The sequence below is a fragment of the Taudactylus pleione genome, unplaced genomic scaffold (genome assembly GCF_031769625.1).
Source record: "Taudactylus pleione unplaced genomic scaffold, aTauple2 ptg000585l, whole genome shotgun sequence".
NCBI lineage: Eukaryota > Metazoa > Chordata > Amphibia > Anura > Myobatrachidae > Taudactylus > Taudactylus pleione.
In genome coordinates, this window is record NW_028284987.1 from 177,698 (window position 1) to 191,889 (window position 14,192).

The window sequence follows — 14,192 nt, forward strand, 5'->3', positions numbered from 1 at the left end:
ACGGCCCGCAGGTGCATGGGGGAGGGGTGTTCTTTCCGTGTACCTCGCTTATATAAATCTACGTATTTGTGAGGTCCGTCACATACTGCGGTGTGCTCCTCAGTACCGTATTGTGGGCTGTTTGGGTTGCATACTTGGGAGTGCGTGGGTGTTATACGCCTTACCTCGTTTCGGTGAGACACTTTTATTGCAAAAAAGTTTGTGTCATGTCTGATGAGGGGAATGAGCGCTAGGAGGCTCCTGTGTTGTTTTCCTGCCGACGCTGTTCCGCAGGGGTTGACGGGGCAGATTTGTCTCAAAACGGTCTGTGCGGGCGGTGCCAGTTGGTACCTGGACCCTCTAAACCCCCGGTGGCGCAGGATCCTCCGTGGGCGATGTTTACGCAAGTGCTGGCGTCAATCGCGGACCGACTAGCAGTCCCGACTGCGGCCCCTTCTGGGGCGTTGCCCCAGCTACCATCCCCCGTTCCCTGGGTGTGACTCGTCTGGTGCAGTCTCCTCCCGGGTCTCAGACTGTGGGTCCTTATGCGGGTTTGCCAGTATACGTGCAATCTCCCACAGTGCCGCAGCAGTCGATGGTACCTTTTCAGGGGTATCCTCAGGCAATACCCCCGCCTTGGGTGGACGTCCTCTCCAGCTCTGTTCAGAGTCTGGCGGCTTCGTCATCGGCTTTTCAAAATATGTTGCACAGTGATTTGCCCCCACGGGCGTCCAAGCGTTCCGTTCCGGCTTCACTGGCGGCTCAGTTCACGGACACGGACGTGTCTTCGGATGACGGGGAGATCCATGAAGACTCTGACTCGGATGCCGGGGCCCAGGAGATGGAGGCTAAGTCTTCCATTAATGTGCCGGCATTGGTTAGGGCGGTGCGGGCCATTCTTCACATTGGGGAGGATGTGCCCGCCCCCAGGTCAAAATACCCAAATTTTAAAAAGGCCAAGGTAGCTTCGACGGTTTTTCCCCTGTCCGGTCAATTGACGGATCATATGGCAGGGGCCTGGCAGTTGCCCAGCAAGAGGTTCCAACTGCAGAAGCGGTTGGCTTCAAACTATCCGTTTCCGGAGGCTCATTGCAGGAAGTGGGAAACTCCTCCAGCGGTGGATTCCCAGGTTACCCGTTACCCGTCGATCTCCTCCCTGAAAGATCCCACGGACGGGAAGGTGGAGACTTGTTTGAAGTCTATCTACTCTCTCTCGGGGGCGGTGGCCCGTCCGTCCATGGCCATCTCTTGGGTGGCTAAGGCCATCGAGAGCTGGGCCAATGCTTTGGAGGATACCTTTCCGAAAGATGCTCCGGAGATCCAGAGAGCGTTGATAGGTCAAATGAGGGAAGCGGCTTCCTACATTGGGGAAGCATCGTTAGATGCAAGCCTGCTAACCTCTCGGGTGTCGGCTAAGTCTTCCTCCCTTCGGCTTCTGCTCCTACCTAGGTACGGAGCTCTGCTTTTCGGTCCTTTTCGGGTTCAGGGCAAGGCAGTCGACGACCAAGGCCGCTTCTAAGCCCAAGAAGCAGACCTGGAGTGCCAGGCGCCCTTCTTCCAAGCAGGGGACCCCAGAGTGGGAGGCCGACTTCTTCTATTTGCCCAGTGCTGGCACAATACCACCACGGATTCCTGGGTTCGATAAGTGGTCTCCCCGGGGGACGCCCTGTCTTTTCGGCACAGACCGCCCCACCAGTTTTTCTGCACGAGTCCTTCTCAGGATACGACCAAGTCTTTACAGATTCAGGAAGCTATAGAGTCCTTGCTGACAGCAGGGGTCATTGTTCCCGTTCCTCAATTACGAGGGACGGGGTACTATTCTTCTCTGTTTCTGGTGCGGAAACCCAATGGTTCTCATCGCCCTATCCTCAACTTGAAGTCTCTGAACAAATTCCTCAGAGATCCCAAGTTCAGGATGGAAACGTTACGTTCCATCATTCTGGCGATGGAACCGGGGGATTACATGGTGTCCCTGGATATCCAGGACGCCTACCTCCATGTTCCGATAGCACCTTCGCACCAGCGGTATCTGAGGTTCGCTATCCTTCAACACCATTACCAGTTCCGGGCGCTACCCTTTGGTCTCTCCACGGCACCGAGGGTGTTCACGAAGATTATGGCGGTCATGGCCGCACATCTTCGGAACCAGAATGTACGGCTACTACCATATCTGGACGACCTCCTGTTGCTGGCGAGTTCCCCGGAGGTACTGCTTCAACATCTCCACTTGACGGTCACTTGCCTGCAAGCGCACGGGTGGCTGATAAATTGGAAAAAGTCCTCCCTGATTCCATCTCAGCGGATGGTTCATTTGGGAGCCCTGCTGGATTCTCGTCAGCAAAGGATCTTCCTGACCCCGGAGAAGGTCTCCTCCCTGCAGCTGAGGATACACAGTTGCCTGAGCAGTTGCCGCTTGTCGGTCCATTCGGCTATGAGGGTTTTGGGCTCCATGGTGTCAACATTCGACATGGTGGAATTTGCCCAGTTCCATTCCCGGCCCCTGCAGGGGCTGATTCTATCGGAATGGAACGGGTTACCTCACCGGATCCGCTCTCAGTTGCTGGTGTTGTCCCCGGAGGTTCGGCAGTCTTTGGCTTGGTGGCTTCAGACAGCTCATCTGGTCGAGGGGCGCCCCTTTTGGATCCAGGACTGGGTCCTGCTCACGACGGATGCCAGTCTTCGGGGTTGGGGGGCAGTGACTGGCTCGTTGTCACTTCAGGGTCATTGGTCTGCGGAAGAAGCTCTTCTTCCCATCAACATTCTGGAACTGCGGGCAGTTTATCGGGCCCTGCAGTCGTCCGGTCCCTCTCTTCACGGAAGGGCGGTTCAGGTGAAGTCCGACAACGCCACCACGGTGGAGTATATCAGCCACCAAGGAGGAACTCGCAGTCGGGCAGCGATGTCGGAGGTGTCTCGCATCCTTGCTTGGGCGGAGTGTCACATTCCAGCGATCTCGGCAGTCTTCATTCCCGGAGTCCTCAATTGGGAGGCGGACTTCCTCAGCCGTCACGACGTGCATCCCGGGAAATGGTCGCTTCACCCAGAGGTGTTTCAGCTACTCGTGGACAGGTGGGGGCTGCCGGAGCTGGACTTGATGGCCTCCCGTCACAATCACAAGTTGCCCGTTTACGTGTCAAGGACAAGAGACGCAGGCGCCAGTCTGGTAGACGCGCTGTCGGTGAAATGGACGTTTCACCTGGCGTATCTGTTTCCTCCGATATCCTTACTTCCTCGGGTTCTGCGGAAATTCAAGCAGGACGGCGGCACGCTCGTGCTGGTTGCTCCGGCGTGGCCCTGACGTCCTTGGTACTCCGATCTGAGGTGTCTCTCCATTGACGCTCCGTACCTTCTTCCTCAGCGTCGGGACCTGTTGTCTCAAGGGCCCTGCCTTTACCCGGATCTGGGTCGGCTGTCTTTGACGGCGTGGCTCTTGAGACAGCCGTCTTGAGGTCTAGGGGTTTCTCCAGTTCGGTCATTGGTACCATGCTTAGGGCACGCAAGCCTGCCTCTGCACGGATTTACCACAGGGTGTGGCGCACTTACTTTCAGTGGTGTGAATCCAGAAACTATGATCCTCAGGTGTTCCGGGTTTCCAGAATCTTGGAGTTCCTTCAATCAGGTTTGGACCTCGGCTTACGCCTGGCCTCTCTGAAGGTTCATGTATCTGCTTAGTCCGTGTGGTTTCAGCGACGGATTGCTACACTACCGGATGTTCACACCTTTTTCCAGGGTGTTCTCAGGATAAAGCCTCCCTTCGTGCCTCCTGTGGCTCCTTGGGACTTGGCGGTGGTGCTACGGGTCTTGCAGGGTCCTCCTTTTGAGCCTCTTGAGGTGGTGGACCTCAAGTGGCTGACGTTCAAGACCGTTTTTCTCCTAGCAGTTGCTTCTGCCAGGAGGGTGTCAGAGTTGGGGGCGCTTTCCTGTCGCCCCCTTTTCTGATTTTTCATCAGGACAGAACGGTGCTCCGCACTCGTCCTGAGTTTTTGCCCAAAGTGGTCTCAAAGTTCCACATTAATCAGGAACTTGTTGTGCCAGCTTTTCAGTCACCTGATCTTTCAGCTGGTGAGGCTTCCTTAGATGTAGTCCGGGCACTTAGAATCTATGTGGATCGGACTGCTTCGGGTAGGAAGTCGGATTCTTTGTTTGTCCTCTTCGGTTTTCACAAGAGGGGTTGGCCTGCCAACAAGCAAACGTTAGCCCGTTGGCTTCGTTCCGTTATTTGTGAGGCTTATGCACAGGAGGGTTTACCTGTGCCAGCCTCTGTTAAGGCTCATTCCACTCGTTCTGTGAGTCCCTCTTGGGCTGCTAGACGTGGCGCCTCCGCTGTTCAGCTGTGTAAGGCGGCCACTTGGTCTTCAATTCAAAAGTTTTTGAGGTTCTATGCGTTTGACACCTTCGCCTCTCAGGATGCATCCTTTGGGCGCCGGGTACTCCTTTCAGCACAGGAGCGTCCCCGCCCTTAGTTGAACTGCTTTGGGACATCCCCAAGGTCAACCCTGTGGACCCCCTATGGACCCTGAAGTAGAAAACGAGATATGGTAAGAACTTACCTTTGTTATCTCTGTTTCTACGAAGTCCATAGGGTTCACAGGGCGCCCGCCCTGACGCACCTGGCTTCAAATGGGCTGTGTGGCTGGTCACCGGTTTTCCGTCTCCCATTTCTGTGAGTATGGTTTCTTGTGTGTTCCAGTCTTCCTTCTCTCTGTTTAGTCTCCTCCTCCGGCCTTAGCTGCTTACCAACTGAGGTGCCTGTGGCCGGGGGCGGGGTATGGAGGAGGATGGACCCAAGTGCATCCTGGGAGCAGCAAAGCTTTAACTGCGTGGTGCCCGTGGATCCAGATCCAGCTATACCCCAAGGTCAACCCTGTGGACCCTATGGACTTTGCAGAAACAGAGATAACAAAGGTAAGTTCTTACCATATCTCTTGTTATTTGCGTAGTGGCGACTATTGCAATCTGCGACTACTTTGTGAGTTTGACCTCAAAATTTAAAGCAGCACTAATATTAAGTAAAACACATGCTGAGCTTTGCACTTATTATTAGTAACGCATTACATTTTTAGTTCAAACCCTCCTAGAAGCAGTGGTTTGAAAATGCCGTCGCTTTGTAAATCTATCCCCTTGCCTTCAAACTCCTCTTTCGACCTGGCAGTGTGCTCAGGTTTCTCATTTATCAGTTCTATCAGAGAAATACACACCGCTCAGGGTATGTTTAACATTAACCTGATGCTGGTGTTAATAGAAATGTTGGAGAGCTGGAGTATACACCGACAGCAAGGCTCCATCAAATAGATTTTACATGGAGACTTGGGAAGATGCAGACAATCCCTAGTTTTAAGTCAGCCAGGCTTTTATGTGTTGGGAACCAGTTATGCTGCACATCCTTCAGATCATGTATTAACAAATGTCTCTTAATGCTCTTGTACAATAGATTAGTTCTTTGTGAAGACAAAGCATACCTAGATATTACAAGATATTTGTTTGCATCTGAATACATTTTGTAAATTGCCATGGTGCTTATGTGCTTGTGTTTTAAAAACATTTATGTGCTTGTGTTTTAAAAACATGTTTTTAAAACTTGTCTACACCCTCAGGTACACCTCAGGTGAAGTTGGAAGATGTATTGCATGAGCTGAGTAATATTGTTGCAGATGGCATCAGCACTTCATCATATGCTATAGAATCTAAACTGAAAATCATTGAAGAGTTGAAGAAAGAAAAGTGAGTGTATACTCTGGGTTCAACAGTTACTAAATTGTAACAGTGGAATGACAAGCAAAATAGCTATTCTGTCACCAAATATAATGTAAAATATTTGGTCAATCGTAATCCTAATAGACTGTATGTACGAGGGTTGTTCAAAAAGTAATGCCTAAATGCTCACAACTCAAATTTTATTATAGATTCAGATTTGAAAATTTGCAGTAAAATACTTTGAGGTCTTAGTAACAGAATGACTCTACTCCAAAAATTCACCATCTGCCCTCAAACATTTTCTCTACCTCTCAACCCATACTGTGAATCCACTTTGGAAAAATTCCAGTTGTTTGTGTTTGACCCAGGAACGTATGGCGTTTTTAACAACCTCTATGTCTTCAAAATTTTGACCACGGTAACAGTTTTTGAGAGGACCAAACAGATGAAAGTCAGAAGGGGCCAAATCAGGACTATATGGTGGATTTGGCATTATTGCCCACCCCATTTTGGCAATGGCCGCTGATGTTGCCAGCAAAGTGTGAGGTCTGGCATTGTCGTGGTGTAAGATGACATTTGACAGTCGAATTGTTGACATTTTTTTGCAGATGGCTTCTTTCAGCTTCTTAAGTGTAATAATGTATCGATCACTGTTGAATGATTGGTTTTGTTCCAAGTAATCAATGAGAATAGCACCTTGGCAATCCAGAAGAATGTGCTCATGACTTTGTTTACGGATCCCTGTGGTTTATACTTTTTTGGCCCAGGTGAACTTAGGTATTTCCATTGCTTTGATTGGGCCTTTGTTTCTGGGTCACAAAGAAATACCCAGGTCTCATCTCCTGTAATGACATTTTCCAAAAACGTCTCACGTTGGCTTCAAAGGTTGGTCAAAAGGCCAATGGCACACTTCCATCCTCTGGGCCTTATGATCCCTGGTTAATTGCTTTGGAACCAATTTAGCACACACTTTACGATATCCATGGCACTGTAGAAACACATTGATTAGTGGGCCTGATTCAGAGCCGCTCGTAAGCGGCCGCTCGTTCGCTATGAGCGATGTTCGCACAACTGCGCATGCATATGGGTCGTAATGCGCATGCGCAAACCAGTCATTGCGGTCGGAAATCGTGCGCTCGCAAAACAGCAAGGGGCTGCTAATTTGATTGACAGAATGTACCGTTTGTGGGTGGTAACAGGGGAAGGTGCTTGAAAACGGGGGAGTGGAGATCCGAACGCAGGCGTGCCAAACGGTAAAAAGGGCCTTTAATGGGAGTGCATAATTAGTAAAGGAGCGTCATTGACCACGTCACTTGGTTGTCTTTTAGCCTGAACTGCTCGCAGTGATAGCGGTAAGAAAAACCTACCACAAGCACTGCGAGCAGTTCAGATGCCTTTCGATGTACCAGATTAATCTAATAAATACCGGAGATGACGTGTGATGCGAACGGCAAAGGGGCGTCTTTACAAAATAGTGAGTGCATTTTTCATTCACTCGCTCAGACATAGAGGCGTCAACAAACCGCAAAGAGCGAGCGCTCAATTTAAATAGCCGGGCCCTTTTTTGGAACGACCGTCCGCAAATAGCGTCCGGCTCTGAATCAGGCCCAGTGTTTCTACAGTGCCATGGCTACATTCAAGTTCATCACTGATATCTCTGATGGTCACACAATGGTCTTTCTGAATCATGGCATCGACTTTGTGTTGGTTCCCCTGTTGTCACTGCAGTTGATGGTCTGCCACCACGAGGTTTGTCGCACACGGACGATTCTCCCAATTGAAGCTCCATCCACCTTCTGACATTGCTATAGTCAATTGTACGCTCACCATACACTTTTTCAGTCTTCTATGGATTTCTGTAGCACTGCAGCCTTCTTTTTCCATAAATTCAATGATGCTTTTTGTTTCATCTTGGATTCCATGGTATTTCTTGGACTACCTAAACAAAACTACATATATAGCTAGCAGACATATTAAACTACAAACTGACAAAGTTTCAAATAAATGTTGGGTATTATTTCAGAGTTATGAGCATTTAGGCATTACTTTTTGAACAACCCTCGTACAATGGTCCTCTCTTCCTCTGACGCCCTAGGGCGACAGAGCAGACTGTGGTTTTTAGAGGGGGACTAAGTAGGCACTAAATAGTTAAACTATTGGAGCTGAAACTACACTGCCCCCACACCCTCCTCTAAGTCCTTCCACCTCCAGCAACCCAGTTTTTGATTTAGAGCCCGACTGTGAGGCACGAAAATTGGAGCTTAGGTGTTTTTATTTGTTTCTAGTCCACTTATGGGATTCAGGCTTTTGGGGAGCGGGGTTTATTGAAAGTGCTGGCAGATGGTGTCTGACCCCTTGCTAGCCACAACCTGCTCCTGGCTGCGGAAGATACGGCTAACGTATACATTCTGGATTTCGTTGGTCCTAGTTCGTTCTGGTTTTAAGTCACCCCTCTTCATGGGACCAAGTTAAAAGTGCCTACTTACTATGGGTGTTGCTCTCTCTCATGGCCTCGAGTTGTGGTCCCGGTTCCAGCACATCAACATGGGTTGGGGTTTTACTCTAGTGCACAAACCTGACAGCTCTAAACCTGAAGTGGCTGAACCCTCACCTATGGGTGCAGAAATTTAGGGTGGAAACCCTGCACTCCGTCATGGCTTGCATGGTAGGTGCGGAATTAATCACATTGCTCAACATCAAAGATGCTTATTTGCACGTTCCTATCTGGGAACGGAACCACAGGCTTCTTCGGTTTGCCATTGGGTCTCTCCACTTCCAACTGCTGGCCTAGCCCTTTGGGTTTTCACCATGATCATGGCCCCCAGCTGATTGCACAGCTGCGAACAAAGGGTCACGGTCATCCAGTACCTGGAAGACTTGTTGATCAAGACGTCTTCTGGGGCCCTTATCAGTCATCATTTGCAGTTGGTGGTTTCAACCTTGGAGGAATACTGTTGGATTCTCAACTTTCCTAAATCCAACCTGGTGCCGGCTCAAAAGGTTGGTTTTTCTGGGGCTTCTGTTTGACACGTCTTGTCGGCGCATCTTTCTTATTGACAGCAAGATTGTTGCCTTCAATTGCTTGTGTGGTCTCTATTGCACCAGCGCTGGGCGTCCATTCTGCGGTGTAACTAGTTGCTGGGGAAGATGGTAGCAGCCTTTGAGGCGGTCCCCTTAGCTCTGTTCCATTCCAGGGCTCCAACATCGTCTCCTATGGTCAATTGTTCTTTCTGTCACTACCAACCCAGCAGTCCTTGGTTTGGTGGCTTCACTCCTATAAACCTGTCAAGGGGTTGTTAGTTCTTCGTCTGGGGTACCAGTGTCAGGGTGTCTGGTCCAAGGAGCAAGCCGTCCTTTCCATCAATGGACTAGAACTGCGGGTTGACTTGATTGTCCTGTCTCGGGCTTAAAAGATTCTACGGAAGAAGTTTCTGCGCATTCAGTCAGACAATGCAACGGCTGTGGAACATATCAACTGGCTGGGTGGGACCAGGAATCAGAAGGCCATGCCAGAGAACGCTTGCATCATGCGGTGGACAGAGAAGTTTTATTCAGGCCATCTGTGCCATCTTCATTCCAGGGGTGGACGATTAGAAAGCCAACTATATCAGTCGGCATAGGATTTAACCAGGCGAGTGGGAATTGCTCCTGGACACTTTCAACCTGCTTGTGGAGCAATGGGTCTCTCTGGACAATAGTCTTCAAGGCATCCAAATTGAACAAAAAGCTGCCCTGTAACTGTGCGCAGTCCAGTTTTCCTCAGGTATCCATAGTGGACGCTTTGACCTCCAGGTGGTCCTTTTGCCTGGTTACCTGTTGCCGCCCATCTCCACACTACCACAGGTGATGCAGCGCATAAAGAGGGAGCAGGCGCATGTTCTCCTCATAGCATCGGACTTGCAGTGGGCCTGGTATGCGGACCTTCTGTCTGTGATGGCTGAACTGCCATGGCAGCTGCCAGCCAATGCAGGATAATTAGATTACACCTGTTCCTGTACCCCGATTTGCCTCATCTGGTTTTGTTGGCGTAACACTTGAGACCAGGTAATAAGGTCTTAGAGGCTATTGACCTGTAGTGGCCTACTTGGACGGTGGCGTTTCTGTTGGTCATTGCTTTCTCTAGGAGTGTCTCGGAAACTGGCAGCCCTCTCTGGTAGTCTCCCTCTCCTGATTTTTCACTCTGACTGGACAATGTTCAGCACTAAGCCATCTTTCCTGCCACAAGTGGTTTCCTGTTTTTTTCTGATCCAAGAGATAGTGATACCAGTTTTTCGTCTTTCAGGTTCAGATAGCCCGGTTCTTGGATGTTGGCAGATCATTGCAGGGTTATGTGGATCGGACCGCGTCTGTTTGGAGTTTGGACAGTCTCCAGGCCCTCCTATGACACTCCCTAGTGGGGCTTGTCTGTCTCCAAGTAGTCCGAGGCTCGCTGGATCACTTCTGCTATTAAGCAGGCTTCTGTTTCTTGGGGTCAGGCACGGGCTCAACCAATATGGGCATATGCTACTCAGGCCGTGAGTGCTTCTTGGGCGGCAGTGCCAGGTGCCTCGATTGAGCAACTGTGCAGGGAGCTACATGGTCCTCGGGAAGCAGTATCATTTTATGAAGGTGTACACAAAGTGTGTGTCTAAAGACGCCAGTCTTTGGCATAAGGTTTTGAAAACGGCTTGGCTGATGTGTGATTTTCCCTCTTGAAGCTTGCTTTGGGAAGACCCACAGTCTGCAGTGTCCCCCAGATAGCGCGTTGGAGGGAAAATAAGAATTTGTACTCCTCAAAATCCTTTCTTCTGAGTCCATCTAGGGAACACTGTATTCCATCTCTGGTTGGTTGTTGTGTTGGTTGTGCCTATTGCATGATGATTTCTCCTTAGGCTTTGTTAGATAAATAACTGAGTTTCTGGAGGAAGAGGGGGTGATTGTTCAGCTCCAATAGTTTAACTATTAAGTGCCTACTCCTTGGCCTCCCTTCTAAACCCAGAGTTTGTCGTGTACCCCAGATGGGCTCTGAGGAATTGATATTATGGTGAGTGCAAAAATCTTTTTGCAATTGTATAACAGTTACATAATTTCTTTTGATATATTACATTTTTGTTTTATTTGCCTAATTCTCTAGGGTTATGATATGACTCCCACAATGCTAGAAATGGTTTTACAACAGTTTTCATGATTATGCAGTGTTTCAAGTCTTGGAAGTGCAATTAGGGGTATACTGCACACAAACCACTACTCTCCAAAGCAAGCAGTAGCTCACGTTTGCCATTGAAGCTAATGCCTAATGGTTCTTCTGTTCATATACGTACTGACATTAAGTATATGTGTATCAGTGTACAGTAAAGTCTGTTCAACCTGTAATATATATGTTCTATACTTACAGTTACTCCTCCTGTGTACCTTTTTAGTAGTTACTCAAATATTTGCACAAAACATTACTCCTTGATTTTTATTTTAAATATAAATTAAATCTTTGTTTTATTTTGCTATAGCTCATCCATGAAGAAAGAACTCCAGAGTGAAAGATTACAACATACATCTGACATACGTGACATGCAGGGGGAGCTTGATGAGCTGAGAAGGAGAAATTGCATATTGGATGAGAAAGTGAATAGCAAAGAAAAGGTGATGATCTAAATCCTCTCTTCATAGTTATTGTATTTGTCATTTTATTAGACACTTATACCAGCCTTTTGTCCCCTTACAGTGCATCACCCAGCTTCAGGAGGTTATAAATCAGCAGGAACAGAAGATACTGCAACAATTTAGTAAGGCGAAAGAGAGCGAGGTAAAGAGCTGCTCACATCATGTGATCCTTCATGTAATATAGTCGGCGCTCACCTCCTGTACCCCCAGCAAGTATTACGTTTGAGAACTTCCCTTTATGGGAACATGTGGAACATTTATTGACTCATTTTATTTCACTCTTGTATTGTTAAAGCTTTTCTTCTTTAAAAACAAGGTCAGCCTATATAAAACAAACAATTGTGGTAGCATTCTCAAATAAATGTAAGAGGTATTGAGACAGAACTTGAGCTGTTCCAAAATAAATAAATAATAAAAATATATATATATTCTCTCTCTCTGTCTGTCTGTGTGTCTCTCTCTCTCTCTCTCTCTCTCTCTCTCTCTGTCTCTCTCACACCAAGGTATAGGAAGTGGTGAGAGGAGCTTGGCGAGTCTGAATCTGTGATTTTTTTCCCTCAAGTGCCCAAGCATCTTTTCGTGCGACTTTTTACTTTCAAATGTGTCTTATTCACAAAGAGATGCGAATATGATGCACAAGCCGCTTCTGCTGGTTAAAACGATATGCAACATGCCTATATTCTGTATGCAACTGCAGGTGTATCTGCATGCAAAATACTACGTTACAGTGTCAGCCTCAAAGCAGGCCATCGCTCGCTGAACTAAAGCGGTAATACGCCAAGCCTACATTTCAGCAGACAACATTTGATTTTTGTTTAATTTCTGCGTCCAGGAATGATGGCTTTGGACTTAAAGTGCTGCACAGAGCACTCCCTACCTTGAGAAAAGCTTGGATGAAGAATTTTTGTACTTACCGTTAAATCCCTTTCTCCGATTCCATGAGGACCAGACCTATTCAGTAGACCTCCAAGTATAATGTACTGGACTTAAAGTTAGAAGACCAATCAACTGGCACACGATCAGAATGATTTTAATGTCCGTTATGTCTGACAACAGATTATCGGCCACTAGAAAATAGACTATGCAGGAAAATGAATGCATGGTGGACACATGAATGGTAAAGGGTTTCTCAGAGTGGTGTAAGAGTCAGCGAGCAGTAAGAAACGTGCCTGGAGACATCATGAAGAAAAACTGAGGTTGGGAAAGGCAGGTTATTTATTAAGCATTGGGGTCACCCATAGCATACAGATCCACCCCCTATAATATGGTTTGAGACGTCTATCTGGACTAATAATGAGCGAAGTTTTGAAACTTCATTCAATTGAGAGAAGGGGCCTTATACATTAAACTTATTAAAGGGAGCATCTCAAATCCTTATATCTAGCAATGAATAGTGGCCCTTCAGGTTTACAATCGTATCTAAAGTTGAGTCAAAACAATATAACAAACTGCCCTGGATTTCGTTTTATAGGGGGCTAGGAAACGTTCCCCCCCCCAAATCCAATTAGCTCTCCAGTGTGTTTCCTGAAGGAACACAATATCGGGATTACATTTTTTTTAAGATATGAAGCAATTTTTCGATGCTTGACTATTGTATTCAATTTCCCAAAAATTCAGGAAATTAGTTTAAGAAGGGTGGGGTGATAGATTGTCCAAGCAAAGGGGCCAGCATTGCATAGCTATCAAACACTAAAGACGAGAACCCATCCGGTTCCAGTAAGCCGGAGGCACCTATCTAGATAACTGTCCCCACCAGTTTCCAAAGCAATTTGTAGAGAACCTACATTAGTAATGCAAAAACAAGAGAATAACAAAGCCATACAAATGAACCTATGCTTCAATAACATTTTCCTAATTTTCCTAACCACACATAAGGCAGACCTTGGCAGAAAACCATGCCTTATATTATATAAACAAACCATGTGGAGAAAATAGATATAATTGACAAGGATATTATACTATAGCAGAAAACATTACATCTACAATGGGTATCTTATCACTATACTCCAATACTGCAGTTTTCAGTATTGGAGCCGACAGATTTCAATGTGTCCTTGGATGAACCACTGCTCCGGGTATGGTGAAAACCAGGTTTTCCACAAGGTTAGTGAAGCAAATTAAAAACGTCACACGTTGTGCGTTTGACAGGAACACTCCTGATGCAAGTTGTAGGCACCTGTGTGATCCTTGCATATTCCCCAAAGTGAATCTGTTGATGGTAGCAAGATTCAGCCATAGGAAAGCAGTAAATGACTTTTAATGAGAGAGACTCTGGAGTCAGGCTCAAACTTGGCTATATTAGATGGACAGCCCACTGAAAGACCTCTCTTATTCCACTTTAAATGAAAGCAGAACTCCCTTTTCCTCTGGTCACTGTGACACTGATTTCCCATCATTTTGTGTACTTTTGCGTTGTCTGTTTCCTCTGTAAAGAGATTGTCCAATTACAAGATACATGTTGACTAAACTTTCTCTTCATGCTAAATTCTTGCTCTTCCATATTGACTTGTGCACAGCATCTTTGTGTGTGAACGCATATAATGTGTGTTATGACTTTTTATTAGGTTCTTATTGAGGAGAATGAAAAGTTACAGCTGTCACTAAAATTATGTGAAAATGAGGTGGAGGTCCTGAAAGAGGAGCTCGCACAGAGTCCAGCCGAAGCCGAACGAAACTGGATTCAGGAGAAACTTCTGCTACACAAGGACGTGAGTCTGGCTTTCTGTGACTGGTCATACTTCTATATGTCTGAAGTTACCAGTTATTTACGTGTTTTGTGTTTTCCTCAGTTAGCGACGCTGAAACTAAAACTTGTTGACACGGACTATGCAAAGTCAGAAACAATCCAGCGACTAATGAGACATGTAAGTTCCTTTTTACTC

At 47.2% G+C, this 14,192-nt stretch overlaps 1 protein-coding gene across 2 annotated transcripts in view; it reads left to right on the forward strand.

Annotated features, from left to right (window-relative positions):
• SPAG5 (sperm associated antigen 5) overlaps positions 1–14,192 on the forward strand; it is a 127,743-nt gene that overhangs the window by 81,028 nt on the left and 32,523 nt on the right. For both annotated transcript variants that reach the window (XM_088453704.1, XM_088453703.1), the window contains 5 exons: positions 5,574–5,700; positions 11,157–11,289; positions 11,372–11,452; positions 13,875–14,018; positions 14,100–14,174. In XM_088453704.1, coding sequence (XP_088309830.1) covers positions 5,574–5,700; positions 11,157–11,289; positions 11,372–11,452; positions 13,875–14,018; positions 14,100–14,174 — 560 coding nt within the window. The remainder of the gene's footprint in view (positions 1–5,573; positions 5,701–11,156; positions 11,290–11,371; positions 11,453–13,874; positions 14,019–14,099; positions 14,175–14,192) is intronic.